Source organism: Arachis hypogaea, chromosome 12 (genome assembly GCF_003086295.3).
Source record: "Arachis hypogaea cultivar Tifrunner chromosome 12, arahy.Tifrunner.gnm2.J5K5, whole genome shotgun sequence".
Classification (NCBI taxonomy): domain Eukaryota; kingdom Viridiplantae; phylum Streptophyta; class Magnoliopsida; order Fabales; family Fabaceae; genus Arachis; species Arachis hypogaea.
Window position 1 is genome coordinate 110,668,051 of NC_092047.1, and position 18,785 is coordinate 110,686,835.

The 18,785-nt window shown below is 31.1% G+C and overlaps 3 protein-coding genes across 5 annotated transcripts; 1 reads left to right on the forward strand and 2 right to left on the reverse strand.

Moving 5' to 3' along the window:
* The first annotated feature begins 214 nt into the window (after window positions 1–214).
* LOC112728234 (methionine aminopeptidase 1A) lies at window positions 215–5,527 on the forward strand. The gene is made up of 16 exons (XM_025778288.3): window positions 215–494; window positions 997–1,047; window positions 1,605–1,790; window positions 2,103–2,178; window positions 2,315–2,362; window positions 2,456–2,500; window positions 2,607–2,706; window positions 2,893–2,944; window positions 3,030–3,071; window positions 3,437–3,498; window positions 3,589–3,687; window positions 3,986–4,059; window positions 4,157–4,226; window positions 4,398–4,463; window positions 4,539–4,627; window positions 5,244–5,527. Exons 1-16 carry the CDS (start codon window positions 424–426, stop codon window positions 5,319–5,321), a joined length of 1,209 nt encoding a protein of 402 aa, XP_025634073.1. The 5' UTR covers window positions 215–423; the 3' UTR covers window positions 5,322–5,527.
* Window positions 5,528–8,346: 2,819 nt separating this feature from the next.
* Window positions 8,347–9,469, reverse strand: LOC112729419 (pectinesterase inhibitor 9). Its single transcript, XM_025779630.3, has one exon. It carries the CDS (start codon window positions 9,349–9,351, stop codon window positions 8,671–8,673), a length of 681 nt encoding a protein of 226 aa, XP_025635415.1. The 5' UTR covers window positions 9,352–9,469; the 3' UTR covers window positions 8,347–8,670.
* Window positions 9,470–13,455: 3,986 nt separating this feature from the next.
* Window positions 13,456–16,900, reverse strand: LOC112728235 (protein GRAVITROPIC IN THE LIGHT 1). Of its 3 annotated transcripts, none has more exons than XM_025778289.3 (3): window positions 16,640–16,900; window positions 16,295–16,359; window positions 13,456–15,226 (listed from the first exon to the last, which is right to left on the reverse strand). In XM_025778289.3, the coding sequence occupies exon 3, from the start codon at window positions 15,150–15,152 to the stop codon at window positions 13,893–13,895; it is 1,260 nt and encodes a 419-aa protein (XP_025634074.1). In that variant the 5' UTR covers window positions 15,153–15,226; window positions 16,295–16,359; window positions 16,640–16,900; the 3' UTR covers window positions 13,456–13,892. The 3 variants fall into 3 exon arrangements, with proteins under 3 accessions (XP_025634074.1, XP_025634076.1, XP_025634075.1); XM_025778291.3 differs by having other exon boundaries at window positions 13,456–15,154; window positions 16,640–16,880; XM_025778290.3 differs by having other exon boundaries at window positions 13,456–15,219; window positions 16,640–16,880.
* Window positions 16,901–18,785: the final 1,885 nt, after the last annotated feature.

The following is an 18,785-nucleotide window of genomic DNA, read 5'->3' on the forward strand; positions in this document are numbered from 1 at the left end:
TCACTTTTTGATAATATATTTAATATTATATATTTTTATCAAATTTTAAAATGAGTATAATTTTTATGGTTAAGAAAAGTGTGGTAATTTTTATAAGCGTTTTAATAATTTGGATGCAAAATTGGTGGTTTACCAATTTTTTGGGCCAAATGCTTCGTTATTTGATGGGCCTACAATACCAAATAAAAAACGGGTGAGCCCATAAAAACGAACCGAAGAAGCCCAATACCAAAGGCACCATTTTCTTACACGCGAAGTTATTATAATACTTTTCTTGTAATTTTTCTTCCTTTTTGGTCTAAGGTTTTACCATTTCTTGATTTTCTTGAACCCTAGCAAAGTAGCAATTAGCAAAAGACATAGCCTTCAGCATCAGAAAACAGATTGAACCTCCTTCGTCTTCTTTGTGTTGGTGAAATCAAAATGGCTGGTGAATCTGATGTCTCTGAAAATGCACTTTCTTGTGCTAACTGTGGAAAACCCGCAAATCTTCAGTACTTAAACTCTTCTCTCTCGCTCTTTCTATAATTTTACTGTGTACTTGTTCACATATTTTGCAAGCACTTTTGAAAATTTAATCTTGTGTGGATTGAGGTATGCTGTTTTCGCATTGAATAACTTTTGATATATGCGGAAAGGCTTAGTTTTTGAGTTTGATCAAAGTGGATTTTTGAAGTTTTCAGCTGTAGCTGCTGTTGCTGATGACAGCATTGATTTTGGGTAGTTTTTGGATTATTAGAGTAGTTTCGGAAATTTTTTAGTGGTGCCTAATTTGTTATGTTTACCGTGCTATGATGTTGAAAAACTGTGGAAGGTAGAGTTTTTGATCAATTGGGTGGTGAAAGTTACAGTTTTTTTTTTTAAGTCTTGCAATTTGGTTTAGGAGGTTTGGGATGATCATGTTGTAACCAGATAGGGATGCCCTTATGCATAGATGTTTATGTAAAATTTGTAATTTTTATTGTATTTTATTTTATTTTTATTCTTTTTGCTCAGGTGTCCAAAGTGCATTGAATTGAAGCTTCCTCGTGAAGGTTCTGCTTTCTGGTCTGTGATTTTTTTTTTCATTTTTGTCAATGATTTGATGTCCATTTTATTATCCATTAAATTTCTGTGCACAATTATAAAATGATATGAAGACTAAAACCAAGTATAGAGTTGGAATCTTTATGGACTATTTTGCATAGGTAACACCACGTGATACAATATGAGTATGAGGTACAAAATTTTACAAAAAATAGGCTATGAGTGTGAGAAGGAAAAGTAATTAAATTATAAAATAAACATAATTTTTGAGCAAAATCATATCAAATGATATGAGATAAAACTATATCGATTATCAATTTTGACTTTTTTCAGGAATAGTTTGTAGTTAGATATATGTTGTTTTTGTTACAATAGTAATATTTAGAGTTAGACGAATGAGTACACAAGTATCAAACGAGTTTACAGATACAGCAACCATTTAGGAGGGCCATGCTTTAGAGCTTATAGGTTACATTTACAGAGTACGATGGTTGCATCACATAAAACTTTACTAATTGATGTATCGATGTCCTTTTTATATTGTTCATATTGGAGCCTATTTTGATATCTCTTGACAGCTCCCAGGATTGTTTCAAGTCTTCGTGGAGCTCGCACAAGTCGGTGCATGTGAAGGCGAAGCTATCCTCACCTGGCATGGGCACTCCAGGTGAGCAGGACTCAAGCTCACCTGGTGAAAGTTGGTTATACTGCTTGAAGAGAGGGCAGTCACGAACTCCAAAGATGCCTCACTTTGATTGGACTGGGTAATTTCTAGGACACTGAATCGCTTCATATTGTGGAATGTATGCATCTTAATTTAATGATGATTGATCAGAAACTTATGTTCATTGTTACTTATTTGCAAAGATATGATGCTGTTTAAGCATTTTTCAAATCCTTTTTTTTTTTGTTTTTCCCATGTTCACCTTCTTTTTCATTTATCTTATGTATTTTTGGCATTGTAGATGTATGCAGCAGTTTACAGCTAACATACATTTTCTTTTCAGCACTTCATCTTATGTTTGTAATAAACTCAATTTTTGTTGAAAGCAAAATTTCATTTATGCTTTTGTAAGGACGTTGCGGCCATATCCCATATCTGTTAAACGCATTGTTCCAGCTAATATTGATAAACCAGACTGGGCAGATGATGTGAGTTACCTGAGTTCTTCCTATTTAATTTCTTGCATTTTTTTATTTGACTCATTTTACTACAGTTTATGTGATAGCCAATAATTTGATAGCAGGGTTTATTTGTTTCTAAATTGTCTCTATCTTCTATTTCCAGGGAATTCCCAAAATTGAGCCTAATAGTGACTTCCAGCATACTGTTGAGGTGGGTAGTTTTTTAGTTTTTCATGTAGGATAAAGTTGGAGATTATTTATATTTTTTTATTTAGTCTCTCTTCTAACTGATTTTAATATGTAGATTAAATCTCCAGATCTAATTGCGAAAATGAGAGAAACATGTCGGGTAAATTCTTCATGTTTTCTATGGCATTTAGTTTTCATAGATTTTTGTGGTACTTTATTTGGCCCCTCTGCTATCTTAATTTATTCTCGATCATATTAATTTGTAGATTGCAAGGGAGGTTTTGGATGCGGCTGCTCGTATTGTTCGGCCTGGTGTGACAACTGATGAGATTGACAAAGTTGTTCACGACACAACTATTGCTGCAGGTATTACTTTTGTTTGCCAAGTTCCATTTTCAAAATCTTCTGTTACTGTTATTACTTATTATTATAGTTATTATAATCACATGCTCTAGAGACACACTTTTTCATTTATTGTTGTTGCTGCTATTGCCAATTACACTAAATAATTAGCGCTGATGGATGTTTTCCACCGAATTTCCACTTATGCAGGAGGATATCCATCACCTCTCAATTATCATTTCTTCCCTAAATCTTGCTGCACGTAGGTATTTTCCTTCTGTTCATATTCTATTCTTCTCAGATTGACCCAGGTATTTGTTAACCATGAAATCTGCTCTGTTTAACAGGTCAGTTAATGAAGTAATCTGTCATGGAATTCCTGATGCAAGGTAGACTGTTCTGTGATTTTCTCTTATTTATCCTTTTTACAGTTTTTCTTTGTTACCACTTACCAGTACCGGATTGTAGTAATAGATCTTCTGACGTCTGCCTTCATTTTAACATAAACGTCACTATCACTTTTTTGATACATTGAAATGTCAATGTATCTGGATACACATATATATTGATTTTTTCAATGTATCGGGAAAAAAGGTCAAAAGTAACATTTGTTTTGAAAGAGTTTATTATAATCCAATGGAAAATATTTCTCTTGAAATGCCGTATCGGTAATTTACATTTCAAGTAGTGCAAGTGTAGCTATTTTGACAATTATTTCAATTTGAGAATTTTTTTTAATAATGTCATTTTACAGGAAGCTTGAAGATGGAGACATTGTAAATATTGATGTCACTGTGTACTATAAAGGTGTACATGGTGAGTGGATTAATGTATATTGATATATGTGTACACTATTGAGTTGAAGTTTATACATGACACTTGTCTTTCTGTGTTGAGTTTATGCAGGTGATCTCAACGAAACGTACTTCGTGGGAAATGTTGATGAAGACTCTCAGAAGCTGGTCAAATGCACATATGAGTGCCTTGAAAAGGCAATAGCTATTGGTATATTACCATTGTATTTCTACTCAAGTTTGATCATCTCCATTTAGAACGTAATTGAATTTCTAAAAGTATTATAGGTGCCTTGGATTTTATTGTTTTTATGTTTTGACATGTACCTCAAAGCTTCATTGTCAATTCATACACTAACTGTAAATTCAGTTCAATGATAAATTTCGGTTGAAGTCAGAACTCAGAAGGATATGTTTTAATGAGTGATATCAAATAATATCATATTAGCTGCTTATTGATATTTAGTGAGTAATATATATTCTGATTCTTCCTTTTCTATCAATTTCAGTAAAACCCGGAGTACGATTCCGGGAAATTGGTGAAGTTATCAACCGTCATGCAACTATGTCAGGCTTTTCAGTGGTATTGCATTCTGTTCCTTTACAATTAATTTTTTTTCTTGCACAACAGATTTGTTTACTAGTTTGTTAGTTACTGATATTCTCCCTTGCCCCTTTAGGTAAAATCATACTGTGGTCATGGAATTGGAGAGCTCTTTCATTGTGCACCAAACATTCCTCATTATGGAAGTATCCTTTTCATGGTTTAAATGCACTGCAAGAAAAAAGTGATTTAACAAAAGCTGTTTTTTAACACTGCATGTCTTGGCTTCTAGCTTCTCCCCCTATCCCTCCAATTCGTGTTAAAAACAAACTATGATTGCAATGAAATCAAATGCAGTGAACCTTAACCACTTGCAGGAAATAAAGCAGTTGGTATAATGAAGGCTGGACAAACCTTCACAATTGAACCAATGATCAACGCAGGTATGTTTCTAAAAGGTTTAAATCGATTACTTACATGGATACACGTCATATGTCTGATTTGGTTTTTTTTGTTAGGTATCTGGCGTGATCGAATGTGGCCAGATGGATGGACTGCTGTCACCGCAGATGGTAAACGAAGTGCTCAATTTGAGCACACTCTTTTGGTAAGTGCATCTTTCTTTAGTCCTGGTCTTACAAGTGCTGGAAGTGACCAACTGAAAGAAAAAAAAAATGAATCTTTATTGTTTCAAATTTTGGGTAAATTACATTGATTTCTCCATAACTTTTGATTTATTATGCTTAAAAGTGATCTAAGGAAGTCATTGTCCCATTTCGCAAAATACACGAACATACCGAGTATTGACAAATCCCTAGGGAAGATAGTGTATACCTTACAAATGAACAAATATATGTGCAGTATTGTCTAACCTTAGGGGAAGTTAATGTAATTTATCATTAAATTTTTAAAGAAATTTTCTAGAAAGACAATAGCAGTTCCTTTCTCTTTGTACTTACCTCCTTCGAAGATCATGACATCAATGTGACACATAATTTTTTACATGTCCTTGACTAAATCTTTGCAAACCCCTATATGGTATTGGATATTAGAGTACACAATACAATGATATGTTAGTGCTTTAAATCCATGGCCACTTATCTATAATTTGTTATGTTGGTGAATTTATGGCTTTATAGTACCTGTGTATCGTATTTCCTAAGTACCTTAGGCTATGTATTTTGTAGTTAAATTAACCATTTTTTAACCCTTTTTTTTCTCAGGTGACAGACACTGGTGTTGAGGTCCTAACAGGGAGGTTGCAGACATCACCCAATGTTTTTCCATGGTTAAAATCATGAAATTTGTGGCAGTTTTCTGAAAAAAAATACATAGAATGAATAGAACATTAGACAACATTTCATTGCCCTTTCACTTCTTGCCTCTTTTTGGTGGATCATGTTTTGTAACTCATCATAAAGTTCAACATAGATTGAATTCTTCCAAACCCCTGTTGTGACAATATAATGTTTGTTTTGTATAATTAAATGTTAGTCATTTTTAATAATCTTGTCCTATGTTCTTTTCTTCAGCTTATTTGTTGTAATCAATAAAATAGTTAGATCATAAGTAGTCTAATAAATAATATATTCTACTGCATGGTTCATGTTATCTAATTTTTGGGGTATTTGTATCAACTATCAAGTGCACAAGTAATATATTCTTCAGCTTATTTAATTCATGTTATTTATTGTTTGTATAATCAAGACAATAAAAATAGACAGATATGCATTTATTAATATACATATAACAGTACTGGTGCTTCGTTTCTTTTTCTTTTAAAAAGAAATTAGTTGAAATAAATAGTGAAAATTCATTTTATTCAGAAATTATTTTATTTATTTCTTTCTTTCAAAAATGCTAAAAATTTGGAAGTTGAATCTCTCTCCTCTCTTCTAAGATTGAAATTCATAACTTCATATATCACATTCGAAGCAATTTTTTCTGAGGAAAACCTTTGACTTGATTCCCACAAAGCCTATTCAAATGTACAACAAACATGCTATTACATAATATATCTCTGACAATAAAATAAAATAACATATCAAAATTTTAAGGTAGAAACTCACCTGCAGTCGACTGTAGGTGAAGTTGCTTCTGGATGGTTGACACGTGTTACTATATGATTTTAAAAAAATTGATTTATTTTATACAAATGGTTTATTTAAAAAAATCGGTTTAAGTAGATCAAATAACTACTTTTAAAATAATTTCAATTCTTTTTGTGTATTATTCCTAAATTCCTAACAGATGAATTTGGTATGTTCTTCTTCTTCATTCTTATTGACCAATTTTTCTTTAAATTTATCTGAAATTTTTATTTATTTAATTTTCGTCAAATATATGTATACAAATTGTTTGAAAAAGTAACATTTAGTATCCTGAAAAAGAAACAAAATTCACTTTTTTTTATAGGAATGACATAAACGGTATCATCTGTCTTTTTTTTTGTGTCTCTGTTTCTATTTTCTTGATGAGCTTTGTTTTGTTTTCCATAACTTACATTTTCAGTTGCTTTTAAATTAAGCTGTAAACAGATTTTAAATTAAGCTTTAAAAATATCTTCAATTACAAATTTACTGTTAAATTAAATTTCATGGTAATCAATCAATTAACTTTTATTTTACTAATAAATTATTTTCATGCAAATTATTGTTAATTTTTCAATATTATTCTATAAATAAATTATTTTTTTAAGATAATAAGACGATAATTTACTTGTCTAAAAATTATGATTTCATTGTCATGCACGTTTTTGTGTTTTTACTTACCAACTAAAATTTATTTTTAATAAAATTAGAATTTATTTTCAATAAAACAAAAATATCTAATCAAAATATTAATTTGGTCTCCTTAAATAATTGAACATAATTTTTAATAAAATTTTTTAAAATAAAATCAACCCAAGAATAGAGAAAAAAAAACAACTAATGAAAATATTTATTTTGGCATTGCCATCAAGAATAGGATAGTCATAGAAAAAATCCAACCCAATAAAAAGGACCTAACTCATACAATTAAACTACCATCATATCATCACAATAAACTATAACATCACCAACTAAAGAGACATGCAACAAATATGAAAGAGATCATGCCAAAATTTTAACTATGCTCATGTTATCAAACAGTCCACATTATACCATAATTACATTTTTGTCTTCTACCACATGAAATTGCGATGAATTATTTTGGCATTTATGATATCTTCCTTAGATTTGTAAAGAATCTCTATTTTCATTTTTTCTTTCTTCATATTAACCAACTATGTTAAACACAATTCCCACAAAATCATTAACACCAAATTTCAAAGCTAATATTTTCTACGTATTCCATTTGCTAGTACAATTATTTCTTTAAAAAAATAAAAAAGATAAATACATTCTACACATATCTTTTAAGCTTTTTATTTAAATAAAATAAAAAAAATTAATTTTATTTGATTCTTTTAGATTAAATTAAAAAACGTGAATCTTCTAAATCTATTAATACATAAATTGTGTTAGAGTAATGTGTATTAAATATTATATTAAACACCACAATCTAGGATAATTTATGCATCAAACTGCCAAAGATGTGAAAAGTAGAACTCCCAAAATTATTGTCTAATGTCCAATCAATTTCATCTTAAATATCAAAATAGTGTGATGACATAAACATGTACGTATTTATTAAATAATTTTCATCATTCACAGAGGAATGAATAAAAACATAAATTAAGAAATACATTTGAAATAATAAATTTGATTAAGAAATATAAATAAGAAAAACATACCTAATTGAAAGTTTGATATTAGTTCTAAAAAAGGGATTGGAAGAGAACGAATATGTGAAAACGAAGAAGAAGGGAATAAAAGTAATAACCGTTTGGTCCAATTCAAACCGTTTTTTTTTTAAATAAATCATTTATATAAAATAAACTGATTTTTTTTAAACTATATAGTAACACGTGTCAGCCATCCAAAAGCAACTTCACCTGCAGTTAACTAACTGCAGGTGAGTTTCTGCCTAACATTAATCACAAATTTTGGCTTAGTAACATAAATGCTTCATCAATTAAAAGTACAGGGCTTCAAGACAAAAAAAAAAAAAAGGTATAGGGCTTCAAATTCTAACTTGTGTCTTATATTATTCCTTTAATTTCAATTTTTTGCTGCCTTTGTCTTAAATCTTACATTAAGAATCATCCTCCTTTGTTTTAGGTTTTTTTAATTATTTTCCTTTTATTTATATATTTTGTCACTTTTGCTTAGTTTACTTCTTCAATCTTCTTCCACGTGACTTCAGCTGGCTTTGCCAATTAAGAGAGTCTCAGTCAACGGATCAAAAAACTATTACCAATAAGGAAGGAAAATAATAATAATTAAAAAAAATGCAATCCCTAGAAAAGAGAAATAATAAATGAATAACAAAATACAATAAAAAATCACTTCTTTTTAATACAAAATAAATAACTATGAATAACATTATTCATCCAAATTACACTTGATTATTAAAAGATAATAACTACCCACCCAAAGAAAAAACATGTACCTTAATTATAATAGATCAATCTAAATACATACATGAAGAAATTAACAAAGGGTGGTTAATTACTTAATTAAAGCTAATCAAGCTAGCTTTAATTTTGATGATCCCTTTTTAATGATTTCAAGGCTTGGTGTTCCTTGTTGCTGCTTCCATGTACTTATGAATGAAGGCTAATGCATTGCTAGTAACTTGTGCAACATTCATGGCCTTACCCCTAATTGAAGCTGTTCTCTTACTCATTCTATGGCCAGGGAATGCATAGACACAACTACTAGCATCTGTTAAGGCAGTGCTAACCCATGTCTCAACATTGTTAATGTGCCACAAGAAATCATCATTGATTGTTGATCTACTTTTGTTGTTCATCCTTCTTAGCTCCTTGATTGATTGACTAAGTTGGTCAACACTATCACTTAGTTGTGTCACACAATCTTGAATTGTTTGGTACTCCCTTCTCTTCTTTCTGTCGTTATTGTTATTGTTATTGTTGTTGAGATTGTTAATCGCGTCGAGTTCCTTGGAAACTCCCACCAAGTAGTTCTTTGTGTGGATTGCCCTAGCAAGGCTAATTGACAAGGCAACATGTGCTAAGTGTTGTGGACCGTCGATTTCATTGGTGCTGGCGAATTTCGAAAGGGAACGGATGCATAGTTCACGGTAGAGAGTGCCATTGCAAGAGGACTCTATGTATGATAATGTTTGGGATTTAGGCCTTGACAATGTTGGATCAACTTGACCAAGGGTTGGGAAGAAAAGAGAGAGGAAAATTGTGACTAGAAATGTGATATTGAAAGGTGACATTCTTTTAGGATTTGGGCAATTCAAGATTGAAGATTGATGAGACTTTTTTTTAAATTGTGATGATAGAAGAAGAGAATTGAAGTTCTCAAAATGCTTTGATTTGAGTTTGGGAAAATGGGAATGAGTTTGGTGATTATATAGAGGAGTGTTCAAATCACTATCACATGATAATAAATGATAAGTTGCATGTTACGTGATTTTATGTCCACTATGCATGCAATGAGTTGCGCTAAGAAAGAACAATAGGGCATATATTATAAAATTTTAATAGCAATTGGTCGGTCAAAATAATAGACATAATTAAAATAGAAGATTAGCATTACCGTTTGTTATTCAATTAAGCATTATTACATTACATTATTATTGTCATTACATGTGCAATTAATAGTTAATTCAAGTCAAAGGTATTCCCACTCTATGTAACCAAAGAAGAAACCTACCTAGTGTAACCCTATGTGGAAGAAGGTTGTTTAATTGTTTCTCCTTATTTGACTAAGGTTGCCACAAGGCTTTTAAATTTTGTAGTTGTATCCGTGAATATATAATTGTTGTGATTATGAGTATTACATATTGGTGGACTCTATAGTTGTTATTATTGGAATGGTTACTATAATTATACAATTTTAATCACACTTAAAAAATATTATTAAAATTAAAATGATATTTTTTTTATATTTTAATAATATATTTAGTTTAATTTTAATATACTGATAATATAAAATATTTTATATAATTATCTAATTATATTTTTTTAAATAATTATTCATACAATCACATGGTCAATGTAAAAAATAATTATTTTTAGTGATATAGTATTGTATTATTAGAGATAAAAATTATTTTATATTAATAGTTTATCAAAATTAAAGTTATATTATTTATTTTTATTTTTTAACTATAAAACGGTTCTCAAATAATAAAAAAAAATATTTTAGTTTTAGTAACATAATAATATGCATCATAGCATGTACCATGTATATATTATGTATATTATATAATTGATGGAAATTTGATGGAAACTCAGGTGGAGTCAACTTTACGTGAAGTTGATAATTGAGAGTCGTTAGATGAAAATTTAGTCAAATTAGTCAAATCATTTAACGGCTCTCAACTATCAACTTCACGTAAAGTTGACTGTATTTGAGTTTTCACCTATAAAATTTGTGTTTACAACTAAATTATTATTAGTCTATATATTATGACACGTTGCAACTTGATGCGATGCGTTATGATTTTGATGCAAACTATGGCTAATTAAGGTTGCAAACCACAATTTAAAATCATGGTAAAATTAACTAGTATGTAATATGAAGTATAGTCATCAATTATGGCTCAAAACTTATAATAAATTAGTGTCACCCGGTTTAAAGGGTTAATTAGACCTTGACCTTATCACCTTAATATAAAAACAAATTCCGATTAATTAAGTGCGAAGTTAAAAAAGGGATGCAATGCTTAGGAAGGAAAAGAGCATGAAAGTGACTTGAATAATTAGGAATAATTTAATAAGATAATGTTAATGATAATGTAGGCTGAAGCATGGTGCAACATGGAGCTTTTTAGGCGATACCAACGGATTTATGTCTCAAAAATTATTACAACACACATGCGTGTAGCTAATTAATTGGTTGGCAAAATAATAATACCAACACCGCCAACAAGATTAGAAGATTACAGGTAGGCGTAATTTTCTTTAATTAAGCAATATTATGTTTAATTAATTATTGGTTGCTGGATTTTGCAAGTGGAGTGAGACAGTAAGATATTGTAATGTTCCAGCAACAATAAATACTATAATTCAACTCAATCGAAGTTTCTTAACTATGATATATTAAAAACTTGCAATTTACATTAATAATGATTCAATATAAACCCCCTTAATTTTACTATTATAAAATAGAAAAAATCAAGAACAAGTAAGTTCTTGAAGAATTGAAGAATTTTGTGATGGATTTATAAATTCTTAAAAAAAAAAGTACTAAGTAAGTTTTTGAGAAAATTTTTTAATGGACTTATAGATTAGTATGAAAATAAAATTGTAATTGAGTCCTCAAAGAATTGTAACATTGAACTGAAGACTTATAATTCTTTATAATTTTTCAAGAAATTACTTGGTACATTTGTTTTTCTTTAAGGCATATAAATCCAACACAATAATCTTAATACTTTTTTTTTCTTCTTAAAAGCATATAAATTGATTGCAAAACTCACCCTGAAATAAAAATCTAACATTTTTTTACCTAACTCATGACTTGGGAAGGAAGAAAGCAACATATTGAAAACCATGGGCTTTGGTTCAATCACTTGGAAATCACAACTGAGATTTTAAATTTTATCTTGTTTTCTTGTCTTTGAAACTTGTCTGTTATTCTATAGGTTAAGTACCTGAAAGACATTATAAACAAGAAAAATAAAAATTATAAGGTGTTATTTTCTTTATTAATAGGTGGAAAATATTTGAACGTCTAAGTAATTGTACTTGGATGTTAAAGATGTTAAATAGACATTAATTTTTAGATGCTTAAATAAAATCATTTCTAGATATTAATGTGACTAAAGGACAATTTGGTGTACAAGTATTTTGCATAGAATTTTAAGACATGGTTTGCATTTAAATGGTATAATGTAGACAGTTTAACTTAATAATAATGGCTGATTTTAAGGTTTGAATCCGTGATTTTAGGCTACGATTGTTTATAGGTATAAGTCACCAAAATAAGGATATAAAGACACAAAATTATGTTTAGTATATGAGATAAAGATAGAGACATTATATTCAAAGATATTAAATTAATATATTGTGTTCTTCTTAACACAGAGACACTAACAAAAAAATAATTTATTTTTTATTTTTAATTATTCTCATTAATTTTTTATAATTATATTTTTTATCACTATATTTGTTTTCCAAATTTTTTGTATGAAAAAAAAAAGTGAATTGAACTTTCACAATGTTTTAGTTTATCACCAAATAAAATATAAAAACACTAATTTTTCTATCTTTGTCTTTCATAACTTGTTCTTAAGGAATTGTGTTTTCATAACCAAATATAATTTTAGAGGCACATGAAGACAACTCAATCGTTACTCTAAGCCTTTTTTATAGATAATAATTTGATTTAATAATTATTGAATTATTACTTGGCTAACTGTGATTAAAGAATTCTGATTACCAATCCACAGATTGTTGTATTAACGAAAAAAAAAAAAAAAGTGGAGATATGAAAGGACCGAGGAGAATGAAGCCTCTTGGAGAAGGTTGTTGTTCTTAAAGTGGACAGCCAAATATTTCAGGAAATTACATTTATATTTTTGTGAAGTTGTTAGTAGACAATTAGAAATATTCAAATTAGAATAAAAAAATAAATAAATATGTATGAAGAGTGAATTCGAAAACAAAAATAAAATAGCCTAAATACAATTATGTTTGAAGAGATTCTCACTCATACAACACTTGATTTGATAGAGCTTTAAGATATGCCCCATCTTCAAATTAATTGCTAATTCTACAAGAAATTTCTAAAATTCGCTATTCAATTATTTTCAATCTGAGTTACAAAAGATAAAATCCCTTATTTATATATTAATTCTCCATCTTTTTTTTTATCATGATATCTTAATTCTCCATTTCTCCTAGCTAATCCTTTAATAGTTGCTTAATGGGCCTAATACTAATAAAGCTTGACCCTTTTGTGTTTGGTCGGAATTAGTCATGTCAACAAATACCCAATTACCAAAAATTATATATATATATATACACACACACCTATGTAATGACTCGCACATTTTTTCAACTAAATAATTAACTATCAAAATAATAAAACTTATTAAAATAAAATAATTAAATATATAATAGACTAATACTCATTTAATTACAATAATATAATATTTTTTTATAAAATATCAAATACATATTTTATATTTCTATGTTAATTGATAAGTATATATAGCATGGTTGTTTATTTGTTTTATTTATTTATTTTTCTCATTTTAGGCTTGTCTCACCATAAGACCTTTTTTCCAAGTCTAGTTTGTGCTACAATTGCATTAAAGATAATAATAACTCCCACATGTCCCTTCCCACCAAAAGTCCAAAACCAATGATAGTCCAAAATATAATGTAAAGTGGAAAACTTGTATATACCTTACAATCCCCTTCCTACAAACACTACAATTTTGAGTGCAACATGTTTCCACAATACAACAAGGCACTTGACAATAAACAAGGATAATTAAGAACATGGCTATCAAACTCAAGAGTTTATCTAAATCCATCAAGTTTAGGTAGGCTTGAACCGAAAAACTCAAACTCATAAGCTCGTAAAAGCTTACTCGTATGACGAGTTTATACGAGTTGACGAGTTTAGCTCGAGAGTTTGACAACCTTGATTACAAGACTCAATTAACCTCAACAACAACTAAAGGGGATCTTAACAGTTACAGACACAACATTATCTTACAGGTTAAGGAAAAGTGAAGTCCAAATAAACCACATAGAAACACATGAATCTTCTGAAAGGTTTGCCCTGCCAAATTTAGGATCATTCAGCAACTTTCATACCAGATAGATAGACTTTGCTCTGAATCACGCTTCCACCAATCCAGAATCCAGGCATAACCATCAAACCAACCTTTGGTTTTTCGTCGTTGTCTTCCATTATCAGATTCTTGACCACGCTTTCCATGTAAACATCGGAGAACTCGCTCCCACCTTTAACCTGAAAGACCTTGACATTCGGCTCGAAAGAATAGGCCAATCTGTGCAAAAGCCAAATTGACTTGGCCAATTTTAGAAAAGCTTGGTAAAATGGAGTCCTTGGGTGCCCTCCACCCATTACATAATTTCGTTGATCTAAATTTCCAAAGAATGATGCTTCCATCTTTGGATGAACCACCACAAGGTATTTGCTCCTGCAAAATTTCCCAAAAATGGAATCTGGATTTTGTCCTAGCATGTCTAAGGGATCCATCTCCCTTAAAGCAAGAAATTGGTGGAAGAAGCTCTCTTTGGTAACCGTAATATTTTCTGAATTGACAGAGAAGCTTTCTTGCTCAAAACCGCTGAACATTCTTTGGCATATGTAAGACTCGAAGGCATATTTCTTGTGAGCTCTCTTCGCATAAACGACATCAGGTTCTATTGAGTTTGCAGCTGCATCAAGGTCCCACCCAGCAGCTTTCATCATGTTGATCAAAGGTTTAGAAAAATCGTGAATGGCTTTCGCGGCTGCATCCACGGAAGAGGTAAAGAGATCCGGAGTTAGATCAACAGGGAAAAATCCATTTTCATTCTCTGATTCCTTGGTTGACAAACCTCTAAGCTTCAGATTTTTCTCTAGTTTGGCTCTTTTCTGGCTAGCTTCCTCAATCTGCTGCTGTAATTGATGGATCTCTGAATCTTTATTCTGGATTTCAGACTGGAATTTCTTCACCATGACCTCATAGGTTTTCAGGAGGCTCTGCTGTTCTTGAATTTCTGCGGCTAAACGGGAGTCTTGGGGAGAAACACACACCGGTTTTGGGTTGTTTTCCCTGTAGAAATGCTTGAGCTCAGACAAAGTTTTCAGCTCGCTGATAACAAGTTTATCGGCATTTTGGATTTTATCAGGGTCATAGGGGGTATGAGCGGATTGCAGCTGGATATAAGCCGACTTAAGGGAAGAGATATTCGTAAAGATTTTAGAAATAAGGGTTTCCATAGCTTCCGGATTCTGATTCATGGCCTCTTCCATTGGTTGAGGGTGGACCTTCTGACTATTGCTCTCGCGTAATTGAGTGTCTTTCGCTCCAGTGGGTAGCATAGCTAACACCAACAAAGGGGCAGTTTAACAAAGGTTGCAGTCAACAGAATCAAAATTAAGACACAACCTGCAAGCTTCCGAAGAAGTTCAATTGAGGAGATAAGTGCAAAAAAATATTTATTTTTCACATTTCACAAATAAAGTGCTTAAGCTCGACAAGAATATAAATAGATTAAATTGAACTTATTTCATGTCAGATGCTGTTTCTCGCAAGGAGAACTTTTCTGCCGGGTAGTCTTAAGGTATTTTACAAGTTAAATATTTTTCAATTTAAAATAAAATATATACGAAAATATGCATGGAAAGTAAGGCACCATAAGAAAGTGGCAATATGATGAAGATGTAAACATAGAAAGCGAGTAATTATTCAATCATTCGGGAAGTGTAAGTAATATAACAACTCATGAATACAAAAAATAAGTGAATTCCATTGTGCCAATCACAAGCCCAATGTTTATTGATCACTTTCTTTCCGGATACAAAGTCAATACCTAGAAAACACCACAAGTCTACAAGCATTCTGTCCACTCTTTACCTACGTGTCTCCGAAACTGATTTCTAATTCCTCTTGTGACTTATCTTAAAAAGTAAAACCAAATAGTATGTAACGGCTCATGATAGTTAGTTCTCAGAATATAAAATAGTGACCAATTAAGACAACCTAGTAAACAAAGGTACTCGATTTCAGTTAAATCACCTCAGGGATCATGGATATTAATTTGTTACATAAGGAAAGTTCACCAGATCATGTCTCTCCTTCACCTAACTACAAAGTGGCAACTACAACCTGTACATCAAATTTGCTATGATGTGATCCCAACAAGTCTGGAATCTCTTCTATATTGAGTCTTGGAAACCGCAACAAGAATATCAGAATAATCCAGTCTTTAATCTAATATCTAATTATGCAGTTAATATTACTACAAATACAATAGAGATCGCTATATATGCAAAAATACAAGGGTGACCCATGAGCCAAAAAGGTTGATCAGTCAGAAAAGTTCAGGTGTTCCACAACATCAAATTGTGAATGTTCGAAGTACTCAAAATATCATATTAATACACTTCGCAAAACGCAGAAATAAGAAATAACTCAAAATTAGGTATAGAAAAGAAAAAATGTGGGAGTTAGATTTTTCTACCTAGAAAGACTGCATTTCAGGAAGAGAATGCATCCAGCAAGCATAACATCCTTGAACCTAAAAAGCTGAAAAAAAAAATTTAAGGCATAATATGAGAAGAAATAGCTGCAATTATTGCTTTGTACACTCAACTCAAAATTCCGAATCAAAATTCAACAGATATTTTGCATTAATCTGGTTTCAGAAAACACAACCCAAAATCTCAATCAATAAAAAGGGATGATTTTTACTATAAAGAAATGATGGGCAGCATAAAAAAACAATCTTAATGTAGCGAATTCATAAACACACACACACACACACACACAGAGAGAGAGAGAGAGAGAGAGAGAGATCTGTGGTTACCTTTGGTGGGAGAATGGAAGAGTGTGTGAAGAGCAAGTTGGAGTTGGGGTGTTCAAGTTGGGGAAAGGGGAGGAGGTGACAACATCAGAGGAATCAAAACCCTATACCAACCATACGGAAATTCGAAGCAACTTGTCGTTTTATGTTTTCTTATTACACTCTTTTATTTCATTTTTATTTTCTTCCTCTTAAGCACCCTATTCTAAGCAGGGCTAATATTTTTTGCTTTTTTTTTTTTTTCGAAAGGATGGTTCACGTTTCAATTTCATATAAAGAAATGAAACTTTTTTAATTATTTCTAAAAATACCGGTCGTTTTAGCTGATGGTTTTAATTAATATATATTATAATTAAAATTAATAATTAAAATTATTGGAATAATTGTTGTAAAACAACTAAATAAATAAGAAAGATGTAATTATAAAATAATGTAATATAATTAGATAGCTTTAATAATAATATTCACAATGATTACTATTTTAATATAATAAGGATGATTAATATATCTACTAATATTATATGTTGTAGTATATGAATAGAAAAGAACTTTGTACGTAGAAAGAGAGAGAAAATTTTGTATTTGTATTATTGTTTGTGTGTAATTGTTAGAGGCTTAAGCCTCTATTTATACACGTATATGAGGTAGCTTTTTCAACTTCATATTAAATGAAGTCATCCTTGAGAAACTATATATCATGGAAAATGGGCATCCACGTAAGGTGTGATAAAGTATTCTTATCACAACACTCCCTCTTAGATGACTATTTAGGATTATGCCTCGTTAAAACCTTACTAAAGAAAACCCAATGGGAAAAAACTTTAGTGAAGGAAAAAGAGTACAAAATCCTTTGTGATGAGGACTGTCTCATTAAAAACTTTGTCAAGAAAAATCCAATGGAAAAAAACCTGACCAAGGAAAAAAGAGTACAGTCTCCCCCTCTTGTCAACATTATTTAATGTCTCGCAATCGGCACATCCCAATCTCATATACCAATCTTTCAAAGGAGGATTTTGGGAGTGACTTTGTGAATAAATCTGCCAGATTGTCACTTGAGCGGATTTGTTGGACATCAATTGTCCCTTGATTTTGAAGATCATGAGTGAAGAAGAATTTGGGAGAATATGCTTTGTTCTATCGCCTTTGATGTATCCGCCTTTAAGTTGAGCAATGCATGCTGTATTATCTTCAAACAGGACAGTTGGAGCTATCTTATGATCAATCAGTCCACATAATGACAGAATATATTGGATCAAACTCCTGAGCCAAAAACACTCGCGACTAGCTTCATGTATCGCTAGTATTTCGGCATGATTAGAGGATGTTGCAGTAATCGTCTGTTTTGTTGACCTCCATGATATAGTTGTACCACCATATGTGAAAAGGTATCCTGTTTAAGATCTCCCTTTATGTGGATCAGACAAGTATCCAGCATCTGCATAGTCAACTAATTGTGACTCAGATCCATAGGGATAAAACAATCCCATATCAACCGTTCCATGAAGGTATCGAAAGATTTGCTTGATTCCACTCTAATGTCTTCTGGTTGGAGAGGAACTATACCTTGCTAGTAAATTCACCGCGAATGATATGTCAGGTCGCGTATTATTAGCAAGATACATTAGCGCTCCAATGGCACTAAGATATGGTACTTCAGGACCAATGATATCTTCATTTTCTTCTTTAGGACGGAATTGATCCTTTTTCACATCCAAAGACCTTACGATCATTGGGGACTCAAAGGATGTGACTTATGTTGGAATAAATTACTTTTCATAACCCAGATCATCCATATTGAATCATCAAAAATATATCATATCATAATGCGGAAGCGTACCTGAATTTATAAACATGAATCATACGATCGGAAGAGTTTGGATCTTGTGGTTCTTTCGATCTTCCTCAACCGAAACCTTCTGTATTCCTAGGTGGCTGAATTGCAACTCTTTTGATGGGGAAAGAGCAACAAAGGCGGCTTTGGTATATTGGGGACCGAAACCCCGAAGGTCTATTTATATTTGAGCATGGCACCCATTAAACCCTTAAGCCCAAATAAAATAGTATCTAAGGCCCAAAAGATAATATATCTAAAATCCAAAAAGATAATTATCTAAGGAACAAAAGATAATATCCGGTTTTATTCTCATTT

Bases quoted from the DNA above. Each gene is read 5' to 3' on its own strand.
- LOC112728234 (XM_025778288.3), top strand. From the start codon at position 424: ATGGCTGGTGAATCTGATGTCTCTGAAAATGCACTTTCTTGTGCTAAC. The intron at 1,791-2,102 runs GTAATTTCTAGG...TGCTTTTGTAAG, and splicing joins CCTCACTTTGATTGGACTGG to GACGTTGCGGCCATATCCCA. The intron at 3,072-3,436 runs GTAGACTGTTCT...GTCATTTTACAG, and splicing joins CATGGAATTCCTGATGCAAG to GAAGCTTGAAGATGGAGACA.
- LOC112729419 (XM_025779630.3), bottom strand. From the start codon at position 9,351: ATGTCACCTTTCAATATCACATTTCTAGTCACAATTTTCCTCTCTCTT.
- LOC112728235 (XM_025778289.3), bottom strand. From the start codon at position 15,152: ATGCTACCCACTGGAGCGAAAGACACTCAATTACGCGAGAGCAATAGT.